Source organism: Salvia splendens, chromosome 3 (assembly GCF_004379255.2).
Source record: "Salvia splendens isolate huo1 chromosome 3, SspV2, whole genome shotgun sequence".
In the NCBI taxonomy this organism is placed as follows: Eukaryota; Viridiplantae; Streptophyta; class Magnoliopsida; order Lamiales; family Lamiaceae; genus Salvia; species Salvia splendens.
In genome coordinates, this window is record NC_056034.1 from 17,755,622 (window position 1) to 17,783,493 (window position 27,872).

At 36.5% G+C, this 27,872-nt stretch overlaps 1 protein-coding gene across 1 annotated transcript; it reads left to right on the top strand.

Moving 5' to 3' along the window:
- Window positions 1-25,695: 25,695 nt before the first annotated feature.
- On the top strand, window positions 25,696-27,548 carry LOC121793900 (GRF1-interacting factor 1-like). Its single transcript, XM_042191922.1, has 4 exons — window positions 25,696-26,087; window positions 26,718-26,794; window positions 26,870-26,954; window positions 27,065-27,548. Exons 1-4 carry the CDS (start codon window positions 26,007-26,009, stop codon window positions 27,380-27,382), a joined length of 561 nt encoding a protein of 186 aa, XP_042047856.1. The 5' UTR covers window positions 25,696-26,006; the 3' UTR covers window positions 27,383-27,548.
- The last annotated feature ends 324 nt before the right edge of the window (window positions 27,549-27,872 follow it).

The following is a 27,872-nucleotide window of genomic DNA, read 5'->3' on the forward strand; positions in this document are numbered from 1 at the left end:
TAGACATTACTAACAAATTGTTGTTATTGGAATATACGTATGTGCATTATTTGGTTTAGGTAGTGCATTATGTAGCTGTCATTATCTTAGTATATTATGCATTATTAGAGGTATTGTGTATATGGGTTAGTCAACGGATTGAAGATTACATACGTGCATTTAGTAATGTCTACGTACTATACCCTAGCCCCTAAGCTTATTAAACCCTTAGGGGAAACAAGAAACGTGTGTCAAATATCATAACATGGTACATCTTATTCGTATGCATTGCAGTTCACATATTGTGCATTATATAGTTAATAACATCCATTACTCGTGACAATTTGGTGAATTATTCGTATCGTTTTATAATTTGTTATTAATGTGTACGTACTATACCCTAGCCCCTAAGCTTATTAAACCCTTAGGGGAAATAAAAAACGTGTGTCAAACATCATAACACAGCACATCTTGTTCGTATGCATTGCAGTTCACAAATTGTGCATTATATAGTCAATTATATCCATTACTCGTTACCATGTGAAGATTACATACGTGTCTACGTACTATACCCTAGCCCCTAAGCTTATTAAACCCTTAGGGGAAACAAGAAACGTGTGTCCAAACATCATAACATGGTACATCTTATTCGTATGCATTGCAGTTCACATATTGTGCATTATATAGTCAATTATATGCATTACTCGTGACCATGTGGTGCATTATTCACAGATACCAAAATGTGGCAGTTACTTTTCCGTCAAATGTCAATAATAACCCTGTAATGCATACAACCACCTTCTATAATGCAACACGGAACCAGTTTTATAGAATCAATCTGATCCGTTGATGCCTTAGATCTAACGCGTAATATTAAGAAGGTAAAATGATCTAAGATGTGAAAAGGAGAATAACGCTCCCCTATATGGATGTATTCATTTCCTTTTTACATATTTCCTCATATTTCCTTCTTCATCTTAGCCGTTGATTTACTATATCATATGGCCTAAATTAGTGGATTTAATCATTTAAATTAATCAGTAAAAAAACCGAAAAGGGCTTAATGGAAATCAAATTATTTGTTGGTTATGGCAACTTCCTTAATTTACTCATCTCAAGATCTTTACGTTTATTCTCCTTCTTCCAATTGATTTTTTTGCTGCAGACGTGAATTACTCCATTCTTCACTCTTCAATTGATTTTTCCTCTTAAGATCTTCACGGTTTTTCTCCTTCTTCCAATTGATTTTTTCGCTGCAGACGTGAATTACTCCATTCTTCACTCTTCAATTGATTTTTTCGATCAGCCACTCTTTCCAATTATCGAATCTCCATTCACGTTTCCTCATTGGTACTATCGTTTGTTGCCGGCGGTGTAGAGATCGTTGTTCTCTCAAAAATGGAAGAATGTAATTAAGCGCCGCGCTCGTTTGTTTTTGTATCGCTTGTGTTAATAACAATAAAGATCAGTCCGAATAGTCGGTTGTTGGTGAGCAAGTCCGATTAGTCTGATTAATCACTCGTTGTTTATGTATCGGTTGTGTTTAAACATATCCCGTGATGGAGGATCGCGTGTATGTGAGAATTATTAAGGGTGTAGATATCGGCCTGAATATGGTTGTAGTTTAAAAGATACGAATAATGCACCACATGTTAACTAATAATGGATATTATTGACTATATAATGCTCAATATGTGAACCGCAATGCATACGAATAAGATGCGTCGTGTTTCGTTATTTGGCACACGATTATTGTTTATCCTAAGGGTTTAATTAGTTGATGGGCTTGGGTTTAGTAGCGACGTCTAAAAAAACGGATACATATAATGCACCAAATGAGTATGCATAATGATATCTACTGTCTGTATAATGCATAAAACGTTGGAGGACGTAATGAAGGACCTCGAGTATGCCTCATTCATTTAGGTTTTTGATGTGCCGTGTTGAGATGTTTGGAACACGTTGCTTGTTTACCCCAAGGGTTTAATAAGCATAGGGGCTAGGGTATAGTACTTACATATATAAATCACATATTTTTGTAATTAAAATTTTTTTACCGAATAAAGTTATGAAAAAGGTGCACGGTTACATATAATGCACCAACTGAAAGTGCATAATGAAGTTTATTGTCTGTATAATGCATAATACGTTGGAGGAATTAATGATGGACCGCGAGTATGCCTCATGAATTTAGTGTTTTTGATGTGCCGTTTTTAGATGTTTGGAACACGTTACTTGTTTACCCCAAGGGTTTAATAAGCATAGGGGCTATGGTATAGTACTTACATATATAAATCACGTATTTTTGTAATTAAAATTTTTACCGAATAAAGTTATGAAAAAGGTGCACGGTTACATATAATGCACCAACTGAAAGTACATAATGAAATTAATTGTCTGTATAATGCATAATACGTTGGAGGAATTAATGATGGACCGCGAGTATGCCTCATGAATTTAGTGTTTTTGATGTGCCGTTTTAGATGTTTGGAACACGTTACTTGTTTACCCCAAGGGTTTAATAAGCATAGGGGCTAGGGTATACTCCCTCCGTTCCTTGTTAATAGAGGCGTTTCTTTTCGGCACGGAGTTTAAGAATAGTGTGTTAAGTGGTTGGTGAATAAAGTAAGAGAGAATAAAGTAAGAGAGATGTAGAGAGAATAAAGTAAGAGAGGGGGTTACTTTTTACCAAATATAGAAATGACTCAATTAACTTGGAACTTTCAAAAATGGTAAAATGACTCTATTAACATGGAACGGAGGGAGTAGTATTTACATATATAAATCACGTATTTTTATAATTAATATTTTTACCGAATAAAGTTATGAAAAAGGTGCACGGTTACATATAATGCACCAACTGAAAGTGCATAATGAAATATATTGTCTGTATAATGCATAATACGTTGGAGGAATTAATGATGGACCGCGAGTATGCCTCATGAATTTAGTGTTTTCATGTGCCGTGTTTCGATGTTTGCCACACGTGTTTGTTTACCCCAAGGGTTTAATAGGCCTAGGAGCTAGGGTATAGTACTTACACATTAATAACAACGATGTAAAATAGCGCGCGGTTGACCTATATATAAATCACGTATTTTTGAAATTTACATATTTTAGTAAACATAATGCATAAATTATGTTCCATAATACATAGTCTATACTACAATATGCACATATGAACTGCTAATGCATTGTCTCAACATGAAAATACACATGTGTTACACACAAAATGTATTAAACTATATTAAATAATACAACGCATATAATGCAGACAATACTACAAAAAAATGCAAGATTACAGTTCCACAATGCATTGCCCCCACAACATAATACAAAAAACTCATCCTGACTGAGGGTATAGTACGTAGACATTAATAACAAATTATAAAACGATACGAATAATTCACCAAATTGTAACGAGTAATGGATATTATTAACTATATAATGCACAATATGTGAAGTGCAATGAATATGAATAAGATGTACCGTGTTATGATGTTTGGCACACGTTTCTTGTTTCCCCTAAGGGTTTAATAAGCTTAGGGGCTAGGGTATAGTACGTAGACATTACTAACAAATTGTAAACCGATACCAATAATGCACCACATGGTAACGAGTAATGGATATGAATGACTATATAATGCACAATATGTGATCTGAAATGCATGCGCACAAGTTGTACCGTGTTCTGATGTTTGGCACACGTTTCTTGTTTCCCCTAACGGTTTAATAAGCTTAGGGGCTAGGGTATAGTACGTAGACATTAATAACAATGTTTAAAAATAGCGCGTGTTTGAGTTAAACATAATTAACGTATTATGTAATGTAAATATATACATAGTAAAGTTATTCTTAGGTCCATTACATGTCAGAACATGACATGCCATGTATGCATTTGCTGATCTCTTGGTTTTTTGTACAGTGGTTGTTGTACCTGAGTGTTATTCGGAGTAGAAGCCTCTTGTCGGTCGGAAACGTTTTAATTAAATAATGTCATGTATCCCTAAATTCTGGCGCAACGTTTTAATTAAATAATGCACTTATTTGAGTAAATAATGCAGCCCATTGATATGTCATATTCCCTAAAACATTTTAAATAATGACAATTTCTGGGTACATAATTCAACGGTTTAATCAAATAATGCACTTATCTGTCTACTGATGAATTTATATCCACTTTTAATATACCATGCATACTTCTCATAATGCATAATGCATTGCAAATAATGACAATTTAATTATACATAATGCACAGCTAAAAAAACGTAATGCACTTTGTTTATTGCTGAATAATGATAAGTTCTCGAAATATAATGAAAGGTTTAATTCAAGTAGTGCACATTTTCATATCGTTTTTATACATCCACTTATGACAAACAAGGCAACGCGGGCTCGATTAAGGGCGTTCAACACCCAATAAGCAAGATAACAGGGGATTTCCTTAATGTCAAAACAAAGGACCGCCCCAAACGTACAGTCGATCACCCTTTCGTCCTTTAGTCTGTTTCGGCTCACTATCATCTCCGGACGTACTAGGGCCTACCTCGGCCAACCTATACCTAAACTTTTTCGCCAGCGCAACGGGAATAACATCGTCCACTGCATCGTCTATGTCTAATCTAAGTTGCTTCTCTGATATGGAACAAACAAAATATTAAATCAGAAAATTATCACTTAATCAGAATACATAATGATATGAACTTTTAAAGGATAAATTCATATATCATATCAAATAATGCATGAATCATACGAAATTATGAATTAAAAATGACCGATAATGCATAACACAAGGCAAGTAATGCACATATGATACATACACTACCTGTTTCACAATGTATGTACACATACAAATTACCTTTGATAATGCATAATATACATCAGTTAATGTAAATATCATGATACATAATGCATTGTCTAAACCCAAGAATGCACATGTATTACATACAAAGTTTATTAACCCATATAAAGAATATCAGTCAACATGTACAACATACTCCAACAGATGCATAATTACAGATTCACACTGCACTGCCCACACCAAATAATTAACATATTTAATCTTGACTGAGTAGATTAACCAACACAACCAATACCCTTATGAATGCATAATATACTCAACATAATGCATAAATCATTGTACATAATGCACATTCTAACCTAAATAATGCACATATATAATCTGTCCTGAGTTTAGTCACTAAAACACACAAAACCCTATATATTGCATAATTTACTACACAAAATGACAATTTAAATATATACATAATGCACTACTCAAACCAAATAATATGTACATGTACTATTGACTTAGTTGCGTAAACAATACACACAATACCCTTAAAATGCATGATGTACTGCAGATTATGACAATGAACATGTTCATAATGCACTTCATAAACAAAATAATGCAGATACAAATCAAAATAATGCATAAAAAATTCTTTCAAGAACCACTTTTCGCAGAACCACGACAGATCCTGTTACATTTATCAATATTTTTTTCAATAATGCAACCCACTTCATATGCAATGCGGTTTTAACATGGCCTAATGCGCACTAAACAGACATGCAATTAACATTCCACACACTCAACACATATGGTTTTGAATTGCACAATTAGCGACTCAAATATACCTGCAGCTTGTGAAGGTTGTGAGCGCGGTCGACCTCGATTAGACATTTTGGATCTGGCAGAAACCAAAAAACCATAAGATACCGGAATTTATGTCTATTGAACCGAACCCAATATCACGACAGATTCAGTGAAAATCATGAACAAATAACAAGTTATTTCTGAAATTTCTGCGTCTCGGCATATTCAAAGTTGCAATTTTAGCAATTCGGGTCTGCAAAATCGCCCAGGAAAAAATGCCCACGTCCCTTTTCAAACATACCTAGACGAAAGGAGTCGGTGTTTAGAAGCCGATGTAACGCCGGTAGCTAGTTGTCGGCGAAATTTGTGTGCACTGCTGCTAATTCTTCAAACGCGGCGACGGGGAGTGAGATCTAGGGTTTTCAGTAGTGGAGAGAGTGGAGGGAGTGGTTTTGGTGGTGTGCGTAATGAATGATGAAAGAAGAAGAGTCGGATTGTTACAAACCCGTAAAATTCGCAGATACCAAAACAGGGCAGTTCGTTTACTGTCAAATGTCAATAATAACCCTGTAATGCATACAGCCACCTTCTATAATGCAACACGGAACCAGATTTATAGAATCAATCTGATCTGTTGATGCCTTAGATCTAACGCGTAATATTAAGAAGGAAAAAGGATCTAAGAGGTGAAAAGGAGAATAAGGCTCCCCTATATATATACAAAAGTGCAGTTCGGCAACTACAGCGTTTGCTTTGTACTTCCTCCGTTTTGCGTTAATCAAGGCACTTCTTTTCGGCATGAATATTAAGAAATAGATGTTTAATGAGTTAAGTAGATATGTTAATAAAATCGATAAAGTAATGCGATGCTTGCTTTTTATATTTAAACTAGTGTAAGTGTAACACCTATATGTGTTATGTACAGATCTTTTAATTTATTTTATAGTATTTGTTTAATTTTTTAAAAATTGAGCAATATCTACATTATATTTTTCTACTGCGGGTTTATTGGATAAATATAACACTTCCATTTGGTCAATGTAATATATAATGGAAAGGTTAAGGTAATAAAATTGCACTATTTTGACTTACGCTTTCTTTTTTGTCTTTTTTTCATATTTTGATTATTGTGTACATTTATTAAAAAAATTATGAAAGTATATTAATATTTAAAAAACTAAATGAGAAAAGTTAAGTATAAGTAAATTGTATGAATAATGATAAGGAAAATTTTAGTTGCAATACTAACAAAAATGATTTAATTTTAATTAATGCATAAACAAATTAAAATATAAAAACTATATTGTGTTGTTAAAACACAACCAAGACGTTTAAAAAGTGCTATTATTTCAAAAATTGCTTATTTAATAAACTTTTCACTCCATTTTTCAATTTTTAGTTTTTTTGTCAGTCATTCTTAAACACTTGTAAAAATACTTAAATTTATAAATAAATTTTTACTTATATAGCAATAGACTCTAATTTTATTTTTAAATAAATACATAAAAAAAATAAAGAACATGCAAAGAGTAAGGATAAGTGAAGAAAAAGTACAGTACTAAAACTGTACATGTACAGTTTTGTTCAAAAACAACACAATTGAGTCAATCATGATTTCATACTATTATATCCCATTTTAGGTTTTTTCTCAATGTAATTAACAGAAGCTATAGACCGCCCATTGTCTGGCATGTTAATGCCACTAATCACAATATCGAACCCATCCTTGCGCTCTCGTAGCAAGTCGAGACTCAACCAATCCTTGCGCTACCGTAGCAAGTCGAGACTCGAGAGCCTCCCTGGCCAAATTACATGTTGTAATCGAAATTTTATAAAAACAACAATTCAGGAATTTGCATATTATGCCTAAGCAATAGATTTTGCAAGCGCCCGTCGCCCCCGTCTATACTCATTATCTTCAGCATTACCAGAATTTATAGGGAGAATAGAAAAAATTATTGGCATAAATGTGTGGGAAAAGAAGAAAGGGCTAGGAATTCAGGTAGTTTTTGAAACTGAAAAACTCTCTTAATAAACCTAACTTAAGGATTGATATTTGAATACCATTTATTTTATTTCACTAAAAACTTTTCAGTCATCATTTTTTCATTAAAATATTCATAATAGTCTTTTAGTTAATTTTCCCAAAACTCTATGTATAGATTGTTATAAATAATATTGGTATGATGGTATTTTTCTTTTCTAACTCACTAAATTAAATTATGTTAAATTTGAAGTAAAGTTGGAAAAATTAAATGTTGTTTTAAGCAAAAACTAAATAATGGATGCAATTAAGAATAAATGCTTGCTCCACAAAAATTAAATGTTAAATTTAAGAAGATAATTACTCCAATCTTCATTAAGAACAAGTAGTTCAGTTCCTCAATTCCTCCAGTGGCAACAAGATGGCTAGAAGCCTTGAACAAAATATTCCTCTTAATTTAAGAACCAAGTAGTTCAATTAATCATTGAAAAGTGTGTCAACGATAATACCATCTTGTAGCACATTAAAGGAAGCTCATATGAAAGTCCAAATCGGCAGTCAAACCTTAATTTTAAGGTTATTTCGTAGTGTTTAATTATATTCATTTATGAATTAAAATGATTATTTAGATCATCAGTGTTATAGTTATGTTAAAAGATAAATCTATTAAATGAACTTTCATATGTTACTAAGTAACTCTCTATATATAAGTTTATATATATAGTTCGATCCTACAAATTAAGTCCGCGTAAAAAAGTAAATACGTATAAGGTTATAAGGTCTCTCAAAAAACTACTTTTTCATCCTGAAAAATATCCTTGCCCTATATTAGTCTAATTTCTTCTATTTTCCTTGAGAGAAAGATACAAATAAACACAATTACGAAAACGTACAATACACATAAATTAAGCCCTTTTTCTCGTTAAAAGCATTGATTCAGCGCATGCTAATAGTAAAGAATAAAAAGAATGTTAGTGTTCTTTAAATAGAAGCTTCGTACTAATAAAATCAAAGTATTATACTCTATATACTGCATACAGATCATGCACGGAAGCAGCATGTCTGTGGTTGAGTTTCTATGTAATTTATTTTTCCAAGTTGATAGTAATATTCATATTTCTCGCAATTGAAGCAACAAGTTGTTTAATTATCGTTTTTGTGGTGACTAAATGCTCAAAATATAATTTAAGTGATTACCATACATTTCTACTTGGATCTTTCAAGTTTGAGCATTTAATATCCCAAGTACAACAAAATATGCAAATTAAGAACCGACAATGATAGAAATAATTAACGAAATTTTGAGATATAATTGGGTATATATATATTTGGTCTTAAACTAAACATATATAAATAAGTTTATTTAACTTTAGCTAGGTAGGCCCACTTCTCTAGCCCAAAGTAGTTTCAGTTTGGGCCAATTGGGCTTTCCAAGTTTACTATGCTGGCATTAATTCTTTTCTGCATATTCTGTATACCAGGGTGTTGTTCGGTTGCCCCGACTCACTAGCATATGATTACTCATCTATGATTAGATTGTAAAATTATTTTAGTTGGACGATGGTGGCTATGACTAATTATCATATGACTATATATCCATCTAGGATCAAGTTGTGGGATTCAATCTTATGAAACAGGTAAATAAAGAGAGACTTTGAATTACGATTTGAATTAAAGAAACTTGAATATATACATAGACTTGTTCTAATGAATCTATGTTATAAGTATAATAGTAAATCATTTTCAAATAATAGGTCAGGAAAATTCAAGGTGCACTAGTCACATTACTCAATCAATTCCTGGTTCATGATTATAATTAATCTCATAGGTAGACATGTTTTTGGATTGATCATTTTAACGAATTAATAATGTTTTATAGTGTTTCAACGGGGCCTTTTTCATACGATAAATTTGGTTAGGCATGAAAATTATGGTTGTGATGTATTCCTACTTTTTTTGGGGTCACATGGGTGGAATGGAAGTGATGCAGAGTATTATAATCTTGCAAAACTATTGGTCGATTAGTTTGAATAAGAATGTGATGGCTTATATTATATCACCACATAAGTGGAAAGACATACATGTAATCTTATACTCCCTTCGTCCCAATAGAAATGAAACATATTTTTTTCGGCACGAGATTTTATATAGTGTTGTTTTATGAATTATGAATAGAGATAAAGTAAGAAAGATGAAAAAGTAGAGATGATTTTATTTTTATTTTAGAAAACGTTTCATTTTTAATAAGACAATCCAAAAGGAAAATATTTTATTTTTAAAGGGACGTATGTATAAAGTATATTATACTATCACCATGGAAAGACATACATACATGTAATGTGAACTACGAGCATTTGCTTTTTTGTTAGGGTACGTAAGATTATTATTATGGAGTGATTAGTTAGTTAACCAAAAAAAGAGTAGAAATGTGTATGAAGTATGAACAAATATAGGGCAGCAGAAAAGCAGCAACCCGTGACATGTCTAATTAATTCCTCAGGACTAAATATCCATTTTTGAATAATTACATAACTTTGAAAATTTCATAGGTCTAAACCTAGCTAGCTAGCTACTTCCAAACTGAAAATCTTTTACAGTGGGAGTGGGACCATATATAATTGGAGAAGGATCATTCTACTCTTTTATCTTTGGAGATTTTTTTTCCCATATGTTACAAACCCTAAATATGTGCATGTCAGTCTCCGATAACGACCATTGAGTTTGTAATGCCACGTGGGATGGCATCATACTGTATATTTCAAAAATCGAAAAGTTAAAATTACATTATTGCATACTACTCTATAGACTATAGTTGAAGAAAAAAATGTCCAATTGAAGATGATGGGCGTTGAAAATATTCCGATTCACAGTCTCGTGATACATAAATGTGCAGAGAAAAAGAATATTACGAGAGTCACACAACCACAAAAACAAATGAAAAAAGCTGAATCGAAGATATGTAGATATATATGTGTGTATGTATGTATGCATGTAAGGGCACCCCAAGCATTAACCCTTGATGTTTGCACAGCTGGGAGCACCACCAACTCTTTTTTCCATGATATGATTGGAATATTGATTATTGACCCACACCACCCTCTCTCTCTTATATAATCCACAAAATATATATTCTTATTTTACTATTTTTTTATGTTCAAAAAAATAGTAGTCTTTTACCCACCCTTTCTCCATAATCTCTTATGTTCCCAACTTTTTCTGTTTATTTTTTTTACTTTATCAATTTCTTATTAAAACTCATATTATCCATAAACGATACTGCTTTTATGGCTATATATATATATAAGGGTTGTGATCAATTGAGATTTTTTAGCCTAATTGAGAATTGCGATACATTATCAGCTACTCATTTTTATTAAATGAGTGGTTTAGAATTTGCCACCTGGAAAATATTTTTAGATTAATTAATTATGAAAGGGCAGAATGGTAATTTCATGTTTTAATTAGGGTTCTTCCGCCTGTGTTGGGCGATTTGGGCGATTTCTGTGAGATTTCTCTCGGATTTCAACGATTCCTCAGAGAAACTTTTCATGATGCTTTTACGCTAATAACTGCGATTGTCTTTTTATGATGTGGTACCAAAGGCGTGAATCGAAGGTGGATGGATGTGGCGAGGATAACTTGGGGGAAGCTGGTGGCCCCGCTGATTGCGCCGCCGTAAGTGACGCCACGGCCGTATCCGGAGACGCCGTGCAGCACCTCGGACCACCACTGGTATGCGGGGATGCCGAGCCACGGAATGGATGCGGACGAATCAACCAGCTGCCAAATCTTCTCGTCTAATGTCAGCCGCGAAACTAGGTCGCGAGCTCGTTGTGCAATCGGCAGATATTTAGAACTTGAACGATTTGGTTTTAGGATCGGCTGAATCGCACGAGAACGGTGGCAGAGCTGAATCGCCGCCGCGCGGGAGGCGGAGTAGGAGGAATGCGGCGAGGAAATAGAAATGGAGCTTCATTGACAGTGTTTGAGCTTTTGCAAATTTAATTGTTGATTCGAGTATGAATTTGGAGGTATTAGGCTTTGCATTATCAATTGTATTGGATGTGAACTGATTTGAGAGATTGATTTTCCAAAATTTGCTTTTGTTATAGGATTTGAACTTTTTGCAAGCTTAATTATTGATTCGTTTATGGAAGTGGAAGTTTTAGGGTTTGGGTTATCAATTGTGTTGGATGTGAGCTGGATTGGGGAATCAAACTTAATCATAATGCACTCTAGGTGTTTGGTGATATTCCCCAGTTGAGAATTAGTTGCTAAGAGTTAGATTCAAGATTTAGCTATTTCCCTTTTTTAATGTCAACTACACACATATAATGTCAGCTACATATATAATTCATATCAACTACATACATATAATGTCAACTACATATACAATTCATGTCAACTATACACATATAATGTCAACCATGTATACAATCCATGTCAATTACATATATAATCCATGTACACACAATACATAAATAAATAGTGATATAGGGCAAGTGCCCACTAACTACATAACTAGAGAACAAATCACAACCACAAGATTAAGAAAATCAAGGGCTAGTATTAATACATGTAATTTTAGAATTTAAAGGAGAAATTAGTTCTTTCTTTCACAAATTTACTCCACAATAACAAAGCGGAGTATAATGGTCATTGACAGCCAAAATTAGGTTACGCCATTACAAATTCAATTCATTTGAAAGAAACCGCGTCGCATCTTCTCCTCTTCTCCTCCTCTTCCCTCTTCGCCAAAATTAAACCGCGATTCAAGGTTCCAACGAGTCTTGGACATATCTTCCACATAACACGAGACACTAGCAAGCAAAGTCTCTTCTCATGCATGAGGAATTATGTTCAGTTAGTGCAAGTATAAAAACTGTGAAATCCTCAACAGGGCAGGGAGATCCCGTTTTCCATGAAATCGACAGCTTGAGCGGACAATAGATGCAGACATAGAACAAGAAATGCTTGAAGGGTGATAAGAAGCATGTGCAGATTGCATAGAAGATATACACACATTAACACTCCCTTCATGAACCAAAATCATATTCAAGATACTTCTCATATTGTAATTGTATAATTAGACCTCTGATTCCATATTCAGACTACGAAAAACGAGTAAAATATCATGTCAAATGAAATCTCAACGACATAAAAAGATTCAAAACTTTTTTTGTTATAGTGATGTATTTTATTAACACCAGTTAAATACTTGGTTATAGTAAAATCATGCTAATAGTGATGTATTTTGTTAACAACAGCGAAGTAAAATCATTCTAATAGTGATGTGTTTTGTTAACAACAGTGAAGTAAAATCATTCTAATAGTGATGTATTTTGTTAACAACAATGAAGTAAAATCATTCTAATAGTGACGTGTTTTGTTAACAACAGTGAAGTAAAATCATTCTAATAGTGATGTGTTTTGTTAACAACAGTGAAGTAAAATCATGCTAATAGTAATGTAATTTGTTAACAACAGTGAAGTAAAATCACTCTAATAGTGATGTGTTTTGTTAAAAACAGTGAAGTAAAATCATTCTAATAGTGATGTGTTTTGTTAAAAACAGTGAATTTAAATCATTCTAATAGTGATGTGTTTTGTTAACAACAGTGAAGTAAAATCATGCTAATAGTGATGTATTTTGTTAACAACAGTGAAGTAAAATCATTCTAATAGTGATGTGAAGTAATTAATAGCAGATCCTTCATACACCACAAGCCCGATGGAACGGTTGAGTTCAAGAAGTTGGATTCGAGATGCAGTTTGCGTAAGGATGTCACATTTTGTAAACACTCAGGAATTGCACCATGCAACTGATTCGCACTGAAACTCAATAAAGACAAGCTTTGTAAATCACAGGTGATGAAGCATGTGATGGTTGTTGAATGCTAAATCCAAATGCTCCCAACGAGGCGATTGTCGTCTAAACCGAGCATGATCAAATCAGATAAATTGCCCCTCTCTGCAGAGATGCTTCCCTTCAATCCGCATCCATAGGCGTTGAACTGTTGGAGACGGGGAGATAAGTTTCCAACGGAAGACGGAAGAATGCCGCCGAGAGGATTGTTGTTGAATCCCAAATTAATCAGTTTGTCAATGAAGTAATGAAACTCAAATCGGAAGTTGAATGCGGCCGCTGCAGCCACGGTCGCCGCCGCATTTGTACAGGAAGCAGAGGGACGGAGCCAGTGTTCAGATGCTCGAGAGGGAGATTTTTTTTTAGACGTGAGGGAGATTGCCTTTTTAGACGTGAGTTTTTTTCTCCCCAAAATACCCCATGCAATTTTTATTAATAGAAAATGAATACTTAATTTAGTCATTAGATTAAGATAATGAGTGACTTAGATTTGTTCTCTAGTTATACACTTAATATTAGTTATAATTTGATCTTTTATATATATATATATATATATATATATATATAAATTATAATTAATGGTGATGAGAGAGAGAATAGAAAGTCCAAAAAAGAGTATATATATATATAAATTATAATTAATGGTGATGAGAGTGAGAATAGAAAGTCCAAAAAAGAGGTTCACATCACAATAGTAAGCTAAGCATGTACCACCCAACCACCGCGCAAAAGCATGTTATTCATCTTTCACCAAAACAAAAATTGAATGGTAGTAGAATTGGAGAAGAAAAGCTTTGGCTTCCTTCTACACACCTACAATCTTTGCTGTTTGCAGCTTGCAGGTCCTACATCTATATTTGATCTATACATATTCATACTCTTCTTCAAAATAATTATTTACTGTATAATATTCACAACTACAAAAATCAAACAAAATACGTATCTATGTAGTACAAAAGTAACGGTATCGCACGGCTGACAGTCAACGTCCCTCTGAACTAGTCTTTTAATTTTTTTTAAAACTAGTAACTTGAAAAAAAAAGATGATTTTGAATTAATTTGATTTTCGCATGTGACTTTAGGGTATTGTCCATTATAGTACTGTAATAAAATTATTTTCAGTTTTGGCAAATAATGAATGCTACCAGTACATTTTTTCTTATCTGTTGGAGTACATTATTATGTCTATGTTTTATTATATCTGTACTTGCTACGAACATCTCTTATTTAATATTCGCATTGAAAAGAAATTTCCATTATGAAGTGAGTACTCCTCCCGGTCTTCATTAAATGTCTTATATTTGATCGTTGCATGTTTTAAAAAATTAATGGGATTGAGGTTTACTTATAAAAGTAAAAAAGAAAGTAAATAATTTATTAGGATCTATCCAAATAACAAATAATTTATTGGAATCTATCCAAATAAGGTTATATGAATAGACCAAGATGGAGTAATTGTTTAAAAGAGTTTTGATATCATTTCTAAAGTTATATTAAAACTGGATCCGCCGGTAAATAGCTTTTGTAATTAACCAAAAAAAAATTAGTATAAGTAGTAGACAAGACTTTTTTTCTGGGAAGGATATCTACATTAATATTTATAGGCAATATCTGGCGAAATTATACTATTGCGGTGATAATGAATAAACGTTATTCTAGAAGGGCCCAGTAGGGTTTATCTTTGAAGTATTAATTTATCAGAACCTCAATTACAACTTTAATTATATCTACACCCTTAAATCATTGGGCCTCACAACAGTTTCTACTGCATTTCCACATTTATATTTTATTTTGCGTTGGATGTAATACGCAATATATGTTTAACGCCCGTAACAGATACACCTTGTTCTGTTTATTAATCTATATATTACAAAGGGCCATGATATTTGAAAAATCAAATATGAAATGCTCGATTTATATAAGTGTATTTAATTTATAGTAATATGCAGCGTCTCAAAAAAAAAGCAGCGCCCATATATAAGTGTATTTAATCGATGAGTGAAAATGGTTTATGGGCCATTTGGGAAATTAAATTATCGTAACTCGATATACTGATAATGCAGAACTTAATAAGCCTTAATGGTAATGGACTCGAAAGTAGCACATCTTATTAAAGTTCAACGGATAAAATAATTGGTACTTGAGCCCAATTTGAGGGATTCGTGATTATCTATCTAATTACAAAAAATTAAATATTTGATAAACTATCCACACGAATGTGAATATGTGAGGATTCTTCAAGAATTTGAAATTCTAGCGAACTATAAGAGCATCCACTATAGGACCGCCGCGCCTATAGCCCCGGCGGGGGCGGTCCCGGGGCGGTTTATAGTGGGGGGAGATGTCCGCCCCCGGGGTGGACGACGAATTGGGGCGGTATGCGGCGGACGACGGGAGGGCGAGGACGCGTCGGGCGTCCTTTCGCCGCGCCTATAGGCGCGCCGGCCATAGTGTCCGGCGATCGGCGCGCCGGCGGTCACCTCGAATTTTTTATTTTTTTTTATTACTTACCTCTATAAATACCACTCTCCACCACCTATTTTTTCACCATTTTCACAAAATCTCTCCATTCACTATCTACACTTTCACTCTCTATAAAATGCACGGTGGAGACGACGAATCACCCGACTCGCAGGAATCGGGCTATGGCAGCAATTCTTCACAGCTGTCGGCCGGCTATCCTTCATAGCCGTCGGGATATGGCGGATATCCTTCTCAGCCGACGGGATATGGCGGGGCTCCGTTTCAGCCATGGATGTGGAGTCAATCTCCCCCGCCGTGGGCATCGAGCCCAAACCTACCTCCATCTCAGTCGTGGAGGTCTTCTCCAACGCCCCCACCTATTCAGCGGAATCTGAGTGGCTCCGCATTTGGAGATTACAGACCCAACCTCGATGCGCTTAACCAGTCGCGTCCGGAGTCCCCTTTCCAATCCAGCCAATCTCCTTTCACCGAAGCAGATCAAGACGCGCTGGATACTATGATAGGTCTGCTCAGTTCCGGCGTCCCGGATACGCCGGCAGAACGGGTGGAAACGTCGTTTCCGGCCTGAGGCGGCGGCGATAGGGGCGGAGGGGGTGGAGGTAGGGGCGGAGGCGGCAATGGAGGCAGCCGTGGCTCGGGGAGGGGCGGTGGCGGCTCGGGCAGCGGCGTCGACAGTGCAGGTGGCGAGGGCAGTGGCATCGGCGGTAGCGGTGGCTCCAACCGGGGCAAGCTCTACACCAAACAGGAGAGCATTGTCGTGGCGAGGGCGTGGGATGCCATCACATCGGACCCCGTGGTGGGCACCGATCAGCCCGAGGGAAGCTTTTGGAGGCACGTCATGATGGCATACGAGGACTTCAAACCCTACGGCCCCGAGAAGCGCGACCCAAAACAATTTTGAAAAAAGTGGGGTAGGATTCTGCGGGCTACCAAGCGGTTCGCGTCCATATACCAGAACAACCTTCTCCACGCTGAGAGTGGCCGAAGCGAAACAGACGTGAAGGCCATGTCGATGGGCCAATACAACACGGAGGGCTGGCCGTAGGGCTGGCAATTTTTGACACGACACGATAACACGACACGAACCGGCACGAAAATAATGGGTTTGGGTCGGAGCTTATTGGGTTCGTGTCCTTATCGGGTCGACCCGTTAAGGACACGAAAATTTCGTGTCGTGTTCGTGTCGTGTTCGTGTCGGGTTCGTGTTATCCGTTAACAATACGTGTTCGTGTCGTGTTCGTGTCGTGTTCGTATTATCCGTTAACAAATAATATTTTAATATTATTAATTCTTATTATTTTCATTTTTAATAGGATTAACCGTTATCAGGTCGTGTTGTTATCGAGTCGTTATCGTGTCATCTCGTGTACGTGTTGTTATCGTGTCGTGTTGACCCGAATTGGTTCGTGTCGTTAATGGGTTCGTGTCGTGTTCGTGTCGTGTTCGTGTCTGAGGATTTCGTGTCGTGTTCGTGTTCGTGTTTGAGGTTTTCTTAACGGGTCGTGTTCATGTTTGTTGTTATCGTGTTCGTGTCGTTATCGTGTCGACACGATAACGACCCGACACGCACGATTTGCCACCCCTAGCTGGCCGAAGTTCACATTGTGGGAAGAGTATCTGGTCCTCGCGGATTGTCCGAAATTCAAGTCCATCGTGGCGCGAGAGGTCAACACAGATCCTGGGCCGAAGCGTACAAGGCACAACCTTGCCGGGGACTACAGCAGCGGAAGCGGCTCGCACTCGTTCGAGCAGCCCGACGAGCAAGTCGAAGAGCTAGCCGCTACACACACTAGGCGAGGACGGCCCCCGGGACAACAGGCCTCCATCCGCAGAGCTAGAGGGGCTAGAAGTGCCTCCCGCCTACCGTCGGCCGCGTCTAGATCGCGCATCCCCCAGCCCTCCCCAATCCCACAGCACATGGTGAAGAAGCCGACTCCGACACCGAGTAGACGGTGGCTGAGTTTTTAGTTGTATTTTATTTTAATTATTCGTTGTATAATTTTACCCTTTTGCAATACAACGAATATTCGGCCTCAATTACCTCGTTTTCTAATTATTTACATTGCGATAATTTTAATTATACTTGATTGAAACTAAAAACATTTTAAAATTAAAATTGATTATAAAATTTGGGGGCTATTGGAAGTGTCCACCATAGTGGCGGAAATAAAATTTTGAGGCTATGGACAAAAACTGTGGCGGGGCTATTGGGATGTCCGCCTTATAGTGGACACCTAAATTGTCACTTTATCAGTTAAAGCGTTTTATATTGATATGGTTTGTTAGATTGAAACAACTATATCCCAAGAGATGAAAATAGATGGAACAAATATAAGGAGACATCATCATTCAAATCGAATTCAGCATAAAAGTAGCATTAATTCCATAATTCAAATTGAACCATAAATTTGTCATTTGCCAAGTCATGCCTCCGGCGCGCCCCGTAGGATATGTTTATGTCGAAAATCTATCGGATCAGATGACAAATTTACACAGTCCGATAAAATTCATGATTTGTCATGCAATACTTTAAGTTGGCAAAAAAAAATCAAACTATTTCAAAAATTCATAACTTTACTAGCAATTGCCCTATTTTTAATAGAGTGGAATTAACTCACCTAATAATCTTTTACTTTGATATTCATAATCTTTTGTCAGCCAAATTATATTAGTCCCTTTTACTAGTATTTTTATATAGAAAGATAAAATAACCCGGTAAAATATAATTTTACTCTGAAAAGCGTAATGAAGTTTTAGTTTGTAGATTTCAAAATTGACTACCAGAGAATATATAATTCTAAATACTCAAAGTAGTTTAAAAATATTAATGACAGTCATCGAAAGGGTAGAGCTGCTATCCGTGCACCCTACCTTACCTGAAAAATTGCCCCGGCCCCATCGCATTGGATGGTGCGTGGGTTGTTTTTGGGTGTGATGGACGCGGTGGTTCGGCGCGTGATGGTGAGAGGAATTCCTCGAATGTATAAAGGGAGAGTGACGTCATGATACAAGTTAGCGACCTATCGGTGACCGAGATGGGGCGGCCCAAAGACCAATGGTTATTGTCCTTTCTTCCCTTTACCTTGATCTACTCAATAACTATTTTTGTTTTTTTTAACTTTTTACTCCTACAACATGCTATCTTTTCACATGTTTTTTTTTTACTATATTTATAGCTCAGACCCTATATAAAATATTTGTAAATATCAACGCCTTCGAACTTGTAAAATTTGGGTAATCTCTGCCAAATCTTATTGTTTTGGCTCCTCTATCGCGCTCTCGCATTTACTCGTTATCCATCCAAATTTTGAATTGCATGTGGTCTTTTCTCAATTGAATGAGTGAATTGCTAAATATTCCTTCCGTCTTATAAAAATATGGTCATAGTACGAGAATTAAAATAAAATTAATAAAGTAACAAAAATGAAAATTATGGTAGTTAAAGTAGTATTAATGGATAGTAGAAACCAAATTATTAATAATGTTTAATGATGGTATAACTTGTAAATTAATTGATGATAGAGGTATTAAATTAGGACAACTTTCCACAAATGAAATGCACATATTTTTGTGGGACGAACGAAAATGGAAAGTGCACATATTTTTATGGGACAAATGGAGCATTAAGGAAAGTTTGGTTGAAATATTTAGTGGAATATGAGTCTCATTTTTATATACTCCCCCCGTCCCAAGATAAGTGAATCACTTCTTTTGACACGGGATTTAATGATTTGATATTTAAAGAGTTAAAACAGACATAGTAAAATATGAAAGAGATAAAAGTAGAGAAGTAAAGACAAGAATAAAGTAAGGGAGATGATTTTTCGCTAAAAATGGAAATGACTCACTTATAGTGCCGCATCCTAAAGAAGAATACGACTTGCTTATGTTGTGACGGAGGGTGTATTAGTTTTATAATAAGATGTTAGTTGGAATAAGTTAGTGCAATGTAAGATCCATTACCTTCTGTGGTAAAAAGTTTAAGTAGACAATTAATGGAGAACAGTCGAAAATGGCAAAAGTGGACAATTAATGAGAGACTGTCAGAGTAATTAATTTCGCTTGATTAGTGCTATAAACAAAAATTGATCTCGGTACAAAATGCATGCCAAAATTCTAAATTGTGGCCACGAGATTTGTCAATCTAATGGTCAATAATTAATCAAAAATACGAAAGGTCATTATTAATCAGTTTTGAGTCATTTTATAAAATCCGGGTTTGAAGTTTTTTTTATCATTTTAAGTCATTCTTACAAAAATTACCTAAAAACAAATTAACAATGACCTAAACCTGATCTATGTATGTTTGTTCTGTATTTTATATTAAGATTTAATTTTGCATAGATCACAAACCTAGGTATATTTAGATAATTAGACTTAATCGAATGCAAATTGCATTTTCACTATAAATCGCAAACTAATATTTGACTATTATATTTTCAAATTTAATATTAATATATGATAATTAACGTCAATAAAAAAATATCAAAATAATAGTATTAATTTGTGGATGATTGCTAATTAAGTTGTTACATTTACTTTTAAGAAGTAAAGATTATGTAATTGAAGTGTTTAAAGACTTAGTAGAGGAAGCCGAAAATCAACTTTGATGTCAAATAAAATGTATTCGGAGTGATAGGGGTATTGAATATGTGGCACCGTTTGCATAATTAAGTTATGAGTAGTATAATTCATCAAACTACGATTTTATATTCTCTTTAATCGAATGACGTTGTTGAACGTAAAAATCTAATAGTAATATGTAATATATATGATGAATACTTTGTTGATTAATTTATGTGTACCCGAAATATGTGGGGGAATTTTGTGTTAACAACGAATTATATTATCAACATGATTCAACTAAAAGAATAAGGATGAGACTCTTACGAGTTGGGGACCGGAAAGAAAATTTCGTATGCACATCTGAAAATATGAGAGTGCTTATTGAAGGCATGAACAAGTTGCAATTCCCTACTTTTATTCATATTTTCTTCATTGTCCTTAGCTAATGCACAACACAACAACTAGGGATGTTAGTGCAGCCTACAATCCATGGGATGACCCAAATAGCCTGCCAAATTTATAGGATTAGGGTTGATTATTTCTAGCCTGATAAAATTACAACACGATTAGCCCGCAACCCTTTAGGGTCACACCCGAAAGCCCATGATCCATGTCGATGATCGTCCACTATCGTCTGCCACTGTAGCCATGCGGAAGATGCCCGATGCATCGTCCGCGCCCTATACATCGTCCGCGGACGATGCGTGTTTCGGACGATGGTGTCGGAACACGCATCGTCCGCGGTATTGTCCGCCCCACTGCGGGTCACGCAGACGATACCACGGACGATGCAACGCGTTTTCCTTTTTTTTGAAATTTTTATCTATTTAAACCCCATTTCTCTTCCATTTCCCACACCAATGATTCTCTCCCATCTCTCACTTTCCCCACACACTAATATTTCACTCTCAATCTTTCTCACTGAAAAAAATAAGACCCGGCGACGACTGGAGTACCTCGGAGGGCATTACTCTGGCCTTGACTCGAGCCTTATTCGATTGCCTTCAGGAGGTTGCACGGAAGGATGTGGAGCGGGCATTTGGTATGCTCCAAGCGCGGTGGGCAATAGTGAAGGGTCCTGCGCGGTTCTGGTACAAGGACGTCATCGCCGATGTCATGTATGCATGCATCATCTTGCATAACATGACAGTCGAACACGAATGTGAAAGAGTCACCGATTGGGGCGATGATGAAGGTGAATCTAGCTCCAGCACGGCGGCCCCGCCCCACGTTCGAGGATTACCGATGGGCTTCAATGAGGTTCTATCTAGACAGGCCTCAATGCGCAACCAACAAGGCCATGCTCAGCTCATGAACGACATGATTGAATAAGTTTGGGACCGTTACTGTAGTTGAGAATTTGTAGTTTTTTTATTTCGTAGTGTAATGTTTGAATTTTAATGAAATGAAGTTTTTTTCCATTTTTTGTAGTGTTTTAAATATTCAAATAAATAAAATGCTTATGGAGGACTATAGGGCGGCCTATAGGGCATCCCACTGCAGGTGGAAGGGTAGGAGGATGAAATGCTGATGTGGCGGAGAATAGGGCGCCCTATATGGCGCACTATAGGGAGCCCCATTGTGGATGCCCTTAGAAACAAGAGTTCGGAAAATTGAAACGAAGGATGCAACAATGTGAGCAGCCTAAGAGCATCCTTAACCCCGACCCCAATTCAGGCCCAAGTCCCCTCCACGTCATCATTTCCCTAAATTTGAGTCTCAAGCCACAACTGCTCTAACTCTGCAGGCCTCATCCCAGGCCACAACTATTAAATTGCACTATTCACAATTTACCATGTCACACCTCAACCCCTCTGACGTATACTCTTTTAATAAATAAAACCCTTATCATAAAAGCAATCAATACACGTGTCTAATTCATAGAATACCCATATTATATAAGTTCAAACCAACACTTATCCAATACATATTTCAAAATATCCTGTAAAGTAGTGGAACCCTCTCACCACTCTATATACTATACATTTATCTACATGCAAAATGATGAGGAGGAGAAGAAGGTTGCCAATATGCGTCAGCCGCCGAACCTGATAACACGTACAGTTCCTACGACTCACGTCAACCAAAAACTTCACTGATATCTTATTCCTGAAAAATTTAGTGGTTTATATGAGCCACAACTCAGTATATATAAACCTTACCTTTAATTCCACAGTCCAATAGTCAGCCATATTCTTAAACCAAAATATATAGCAATAACCAGCAAATATTCAATCCAAATTCATATACATATGCACATGCCACTTTGTTCAGTTTATTATTCTGTAACAGTCAAGCCTGGTATCTGCCCGGGATTCCTCTATGATTGACCCGTAGGTCCCATTATGATTTGGACTCATAGGTCCCTCTGTATTTGGACTCATAGGTCCCTCTATATTTGGACACATAGGTCCCTCTGTATTTGGACTCATAGGTCCCTCTGTAATTTCAGATCCAGTACAAGGCTGTCACAGATCCTCTTTAATCACATGATTCATGTACTTTCAATACCATATGTAAAACATCAATTACATATTTTTATCATATAATTCATTTACAACATCATATCCATTGCACCGATCACATATCCATATCATATTCCACCATCTATATCAAATAACACATAATCATATTAATTTCACACCATATAATCCAATAATGAATCAACCACATAACACATGTTTTTTCCAATTCAACATATAACAATATAACAATAAACCACATAACACATGTAAAACTAAAATTGTGATTTATACACACCTGATTATAATAGATTGATTAACTGAACTTCTGATCTTGTCTCATGATTTTCAGTCGTCAATCCTAATACTTTTTAAATATTTTATTTCTCTTCTCTAGAATTACTCTACCTTCCACCGAAAACCCATCTTTCTCTCTCGTCGGAGATGTTTTTTTTCTCTATTCTTTGCTTTAGGCTTTTTATCTCCAATATACAAAATGAATGTAACCCTTTTATAGTGATTCATAGTCGGTTAAACCGACTAATATTCTACTTTATATAATATAATAATTGTAATGGCTTTTGACTGCATAATTCATTTTACATATTTATATCAGCTACATGAATGCATACACGAGTTAGTCATTATATATAAGAAGAAAATTTTATCATAGCTAGCCATAGCCAACAATTTGTTATATACTCCAATTTTTTTACTGTCTCACACATCACTATATATGACACGTGCACTACAAGGAAAGAGTGCTAGGTTTGAATCATCTTATGGAAAATTATTATTTCCAAAAAGGGCTATTCTTGATTATTAAAATAATTAATGTAAATAACTTCAACTATACTAAATGAATAAAATAGCAATCTTAAGACGTACATTACTATATTTTGCTTCACTAAATAAAGTTAATAATTAGGAGATTCGTCATATTCAATTTTGTGCCTATGTGTGTAAGAACGTGTATATATATATATTGTCATGCACTAAACACTCCCATGCACCCACTTAAATTAGCTATTTAAGGTCACGTACACACACACGCTTATACATGTATAATATATAATTATTTAAATAGCATTATATATATGCAATGATAAATAAAACCATATTAATATGCAAAATGATGCATGTTTCGGGTTGGGGATGTCACATACCATTTATTTTACGCGTAAAATAAAAAACGTTGAACAATTATAACACGGGAAATTTATTTTTAATTCAAAAATAATAAATTATAAACTAAAATATTAAATTAGAACATAAAAAAATGCAAAAAAATCACTCTTCTTCCTCTTCCTCTCGCCCCTCTTCATCCTTCTTCAAAATGCAAAAAAAAATAATGAGAAAATTGGGGGTGCAAATGCAAAAGAAACCAGAAATCGTCGCCCTCTTCTTCCTCTTCCTCTATCTTCTTCCTTTCCCCATCCCCCTCCTTCCTCTTCCAAATGCAAAAGAAACCTAAAATTGGGGCCCGGGACCGGAAAAAGAGCACCTCCAACGCCGGCCAGGCCGGAGCCCGGGCGTGTCCTCAGGCCTCAAACGTCGGACGGTTGTCCGACGCGACCACGCAGCAGCTCACCAACGTCTGATTGCAGACTATTTTTCCGAGCAACCACGGTGGGGACCGACCGTTTTCCGCCGCCGATTTAGAATGCCGCGTTACCTTTTTCTCAGCATTGTCCGAATTTGTCGTCACGTGATGAATACATGACGTATAGGGAAGATGGTGTCGGCAGACCCGGCCTTACACCGTTGCAAAAGTGCACGGCTGCACTTCGTCAGTTGGCCTACGGTACCACGGGGGACATTTTCGACGAGTACCTCCACGTCGGGGAGACAACAGGCCGGGAGTGCCTGAATAGATTTTGTAGGGGAGTTGTGGAGGCCTACGACGACACATATTTGCGCATGCCGACTGTCGTTGATTGCCCGGGCATGATGAAATATGATTTGTATGCTTATAGTTAAATGATATTAGGTTTATATTTGATAGTTTGGCTGCCTATTTTATTTATAATTTGTAATATTATTTCAGTTTTTTTAATGAATTTTAATAATATGAAAATGTTTTTATTTAAATTGAATAATAGAATGGTGTGACTCTTGTGCTCGTCCTTGCGGAAGAGCACGGCTGTGGGTATTGTATTCTTACTTAAGAGTAGGTAAAAAAAATGAGGCCGGGCCTACAACCTTGTTCGTTGGCAAGAGCACCGACAAAAGAGCACGATTGTGGATGCTCTAATGCTCCGAATCATTTATAGAGGTAACCAATAACCATAAAATAACTAAATTATGTCCACATAAAAGTAGTTGTACAAGTAATTAATTGTTTAGGAATGAAGAGGTGAGATGTTTGTGTTTCTCTCTCCTGTGCGAACGAGTCTCTATCAGCATCCATCACGTGACCAACTTTTTGATCGACAGAGCAACGGCAGCAGACCAAACCCCCAAAGTGAAAACTCCCCTTATTTTTTCAATTCACTCAATAATGCTGCTGCTGCTGCTGCTGCCTGGCTGCCTCGGTCCCTCCCTCTGTCCTTTGCCAGATTCTTTTCTCTCTCCTACACCTCGCACACAATGACAACGACACACCACATAAACACAATCCTTTCATTTTTTTTATTATATTTACAATTACAATCCATCTTATTTATTCACGTAGTACAAGCAAATATCCTCAGCCACTAGTACCTATGCCACTGTTCCTATTTTAATATACACGTTGCCCACTGCTCCCCAGATTATTATGAGTATATATATATATATATATATCTTAATCTTGTTAATCTTGTTTATTAGAGAGAGTTAGGTTGAGTTCTTGAACTCGAAGTTACAAATATAAAGCGGGGTAGTGTGTGTTGCGAAGAGAGACCCAAACCAGGAGGGGCCATATTTCTCCTTGCAGCTCCAGTCTTTCTTGTTAACACAGTCAAACATACAGAGGGATAGATAGAGATAGTAGGAATCTTGATATTTTGAGAGAGAGAGAGAGGGGTCAGTCTGTTGCTGTGTGTGTGTGTGTTTTTGTGTGGAAGGGTGGATATAAAAGAGAGAGGCATGCAGCAGCACCTGATGCAGATGCAGCCCATGATGGCAGCCTACTATCCCAGCAACGTCACTACTGATCATATTCAACAGGTTTCCCCCCTTCCCCCTCTCCTCTCTTCTCTTCTTCCCCACCTCCTTCTCTTTCTCTATCTCTGCCCTTATCCTGCTCTTTCTCTTTCACTTTTGTCTGCCTCAATACCTGCTTTTTTCTTGCATTTCTGCCAACTTTTCTGCTCACAAATCTTCAGATCAACGAATTTTGCACATTATATACATACATGTTCCTCTCTTTGAATATATAAGCACTGCGTGTGTTAAATTAAATGCCCACCCTTTTCCCATTTGTTTGGTGATTTGGTGTTGGTGGTGTAAAGGAGGACTTTCTGCTCTTCCCTTTTCACACTGATATGGATGTTTCAGAACCTTTTCAAAGACCCTTTTTTATGTCTTTCATTAATCTATTCTTCCACTTTATCTATTTGTTTAAAACTGCAATCTTGGTGGGGTTAATTGGTCATTTCTCTTCACTAGAATATAGTTTATGCAGCCCCATAGAATATATGAGCATCCTTTGGGAGTTGGGGATTTTTAATTTTGCTTATTTAGGGTTTCTCACTTTTGATCAAATGAATACCCTTTTTGTCCCTCTTTCTTGCACAAGGTCCATGGACTCATAAGTTTCTCACTTCCATCTCTTTCAATATTTTGATTTTTTTGTAGTATCTGGATGAGAACAAATCGCTGATTCTGAAGATTGTGGAGAGCCAAAACTCGGGAAAGCTTAGTGAGTGTGCGGAGTAAGTATCTTTTGGTTGAAAAGTTGATGATTTAGGTTTGTACTAGTAAACTTAGAGTTGATTTGGTGTTGCCAGGAACCAAGCGAGACTTCAAAGAAACTTGATGTATCTCGCCGCCATTGCTGATTCACAGCCCCAACCACCAACCATGCATTCTCAGGTATAGTAGTATTAACTAACCAACTAACTAACTGCCTTGGCTTGGCTTGGCTTGGCTTTGTATACTGACAAGAATAGTTGCATTATGCGGGGGGCGGCGGGATGATGCAGGCGGGCGGCGCGCACTACCTGCAGCAGGCTCAGCAGCAGTCCCTGATGGCGGCGCGCTCTTCTATGCTGTACGGATCCCAGCCGTACCCGTCGCTGCAGCAGCAGGCCCTGCACAACCAGCTCGGTATGAGCTCCGGGGGGCTCATGCTGCAGGGGGAGCCTCACAGCGCCGCTGCCAGCTCGGGCCTCGGATTCCCGGACTTTGTGCGCGGGGGCAGCAGCGACGGGAGGGGTATGGGCAAGCAGGATATGGGGAGCGAGGTCCGCGGCGACGGAGGCGAGACGCTCTACTTGAGAAGCTCCGAAGATGGGAATTGAGGTTAAAAGGTAAGCGAGGAAGGGAAGGGAAGGGAATGGAAGAGTTGCTTCTTGTAATCTAATTAGTGGAACAAACTTTTATTTGGTATCGGAATCACCAGGATCTTATCTAGACTACTTACGCTACTTATCATATAATTATAATGTATATTTCTAGTTTTAATTCTTTGGCATGCTCTTTTATGTTTTGGTTCTTATTCGTTGTGCTTGCAAACATCGTCCCTATTCTTAGTTAGGCTCCTGCGTTCGTATATTTTTATGAATTTGCTCCATTTCTTGTGAGTTGAAATTCTATATATGTTCATGAATCATAATTGATTATTTAAAATCTTGCACAGGACCAATCTGGATTTGAAATTTTTTTTGTAGTTCAGTTTTAGTGAAGTGTCATTTACGAATTACTATGTGCTAACAAGAATTATTTCATTAAGTTAATGCTCAAGGTATCAAACAAAGTAAATGAGCAAATTTTCTGACTTTTACCAATTAT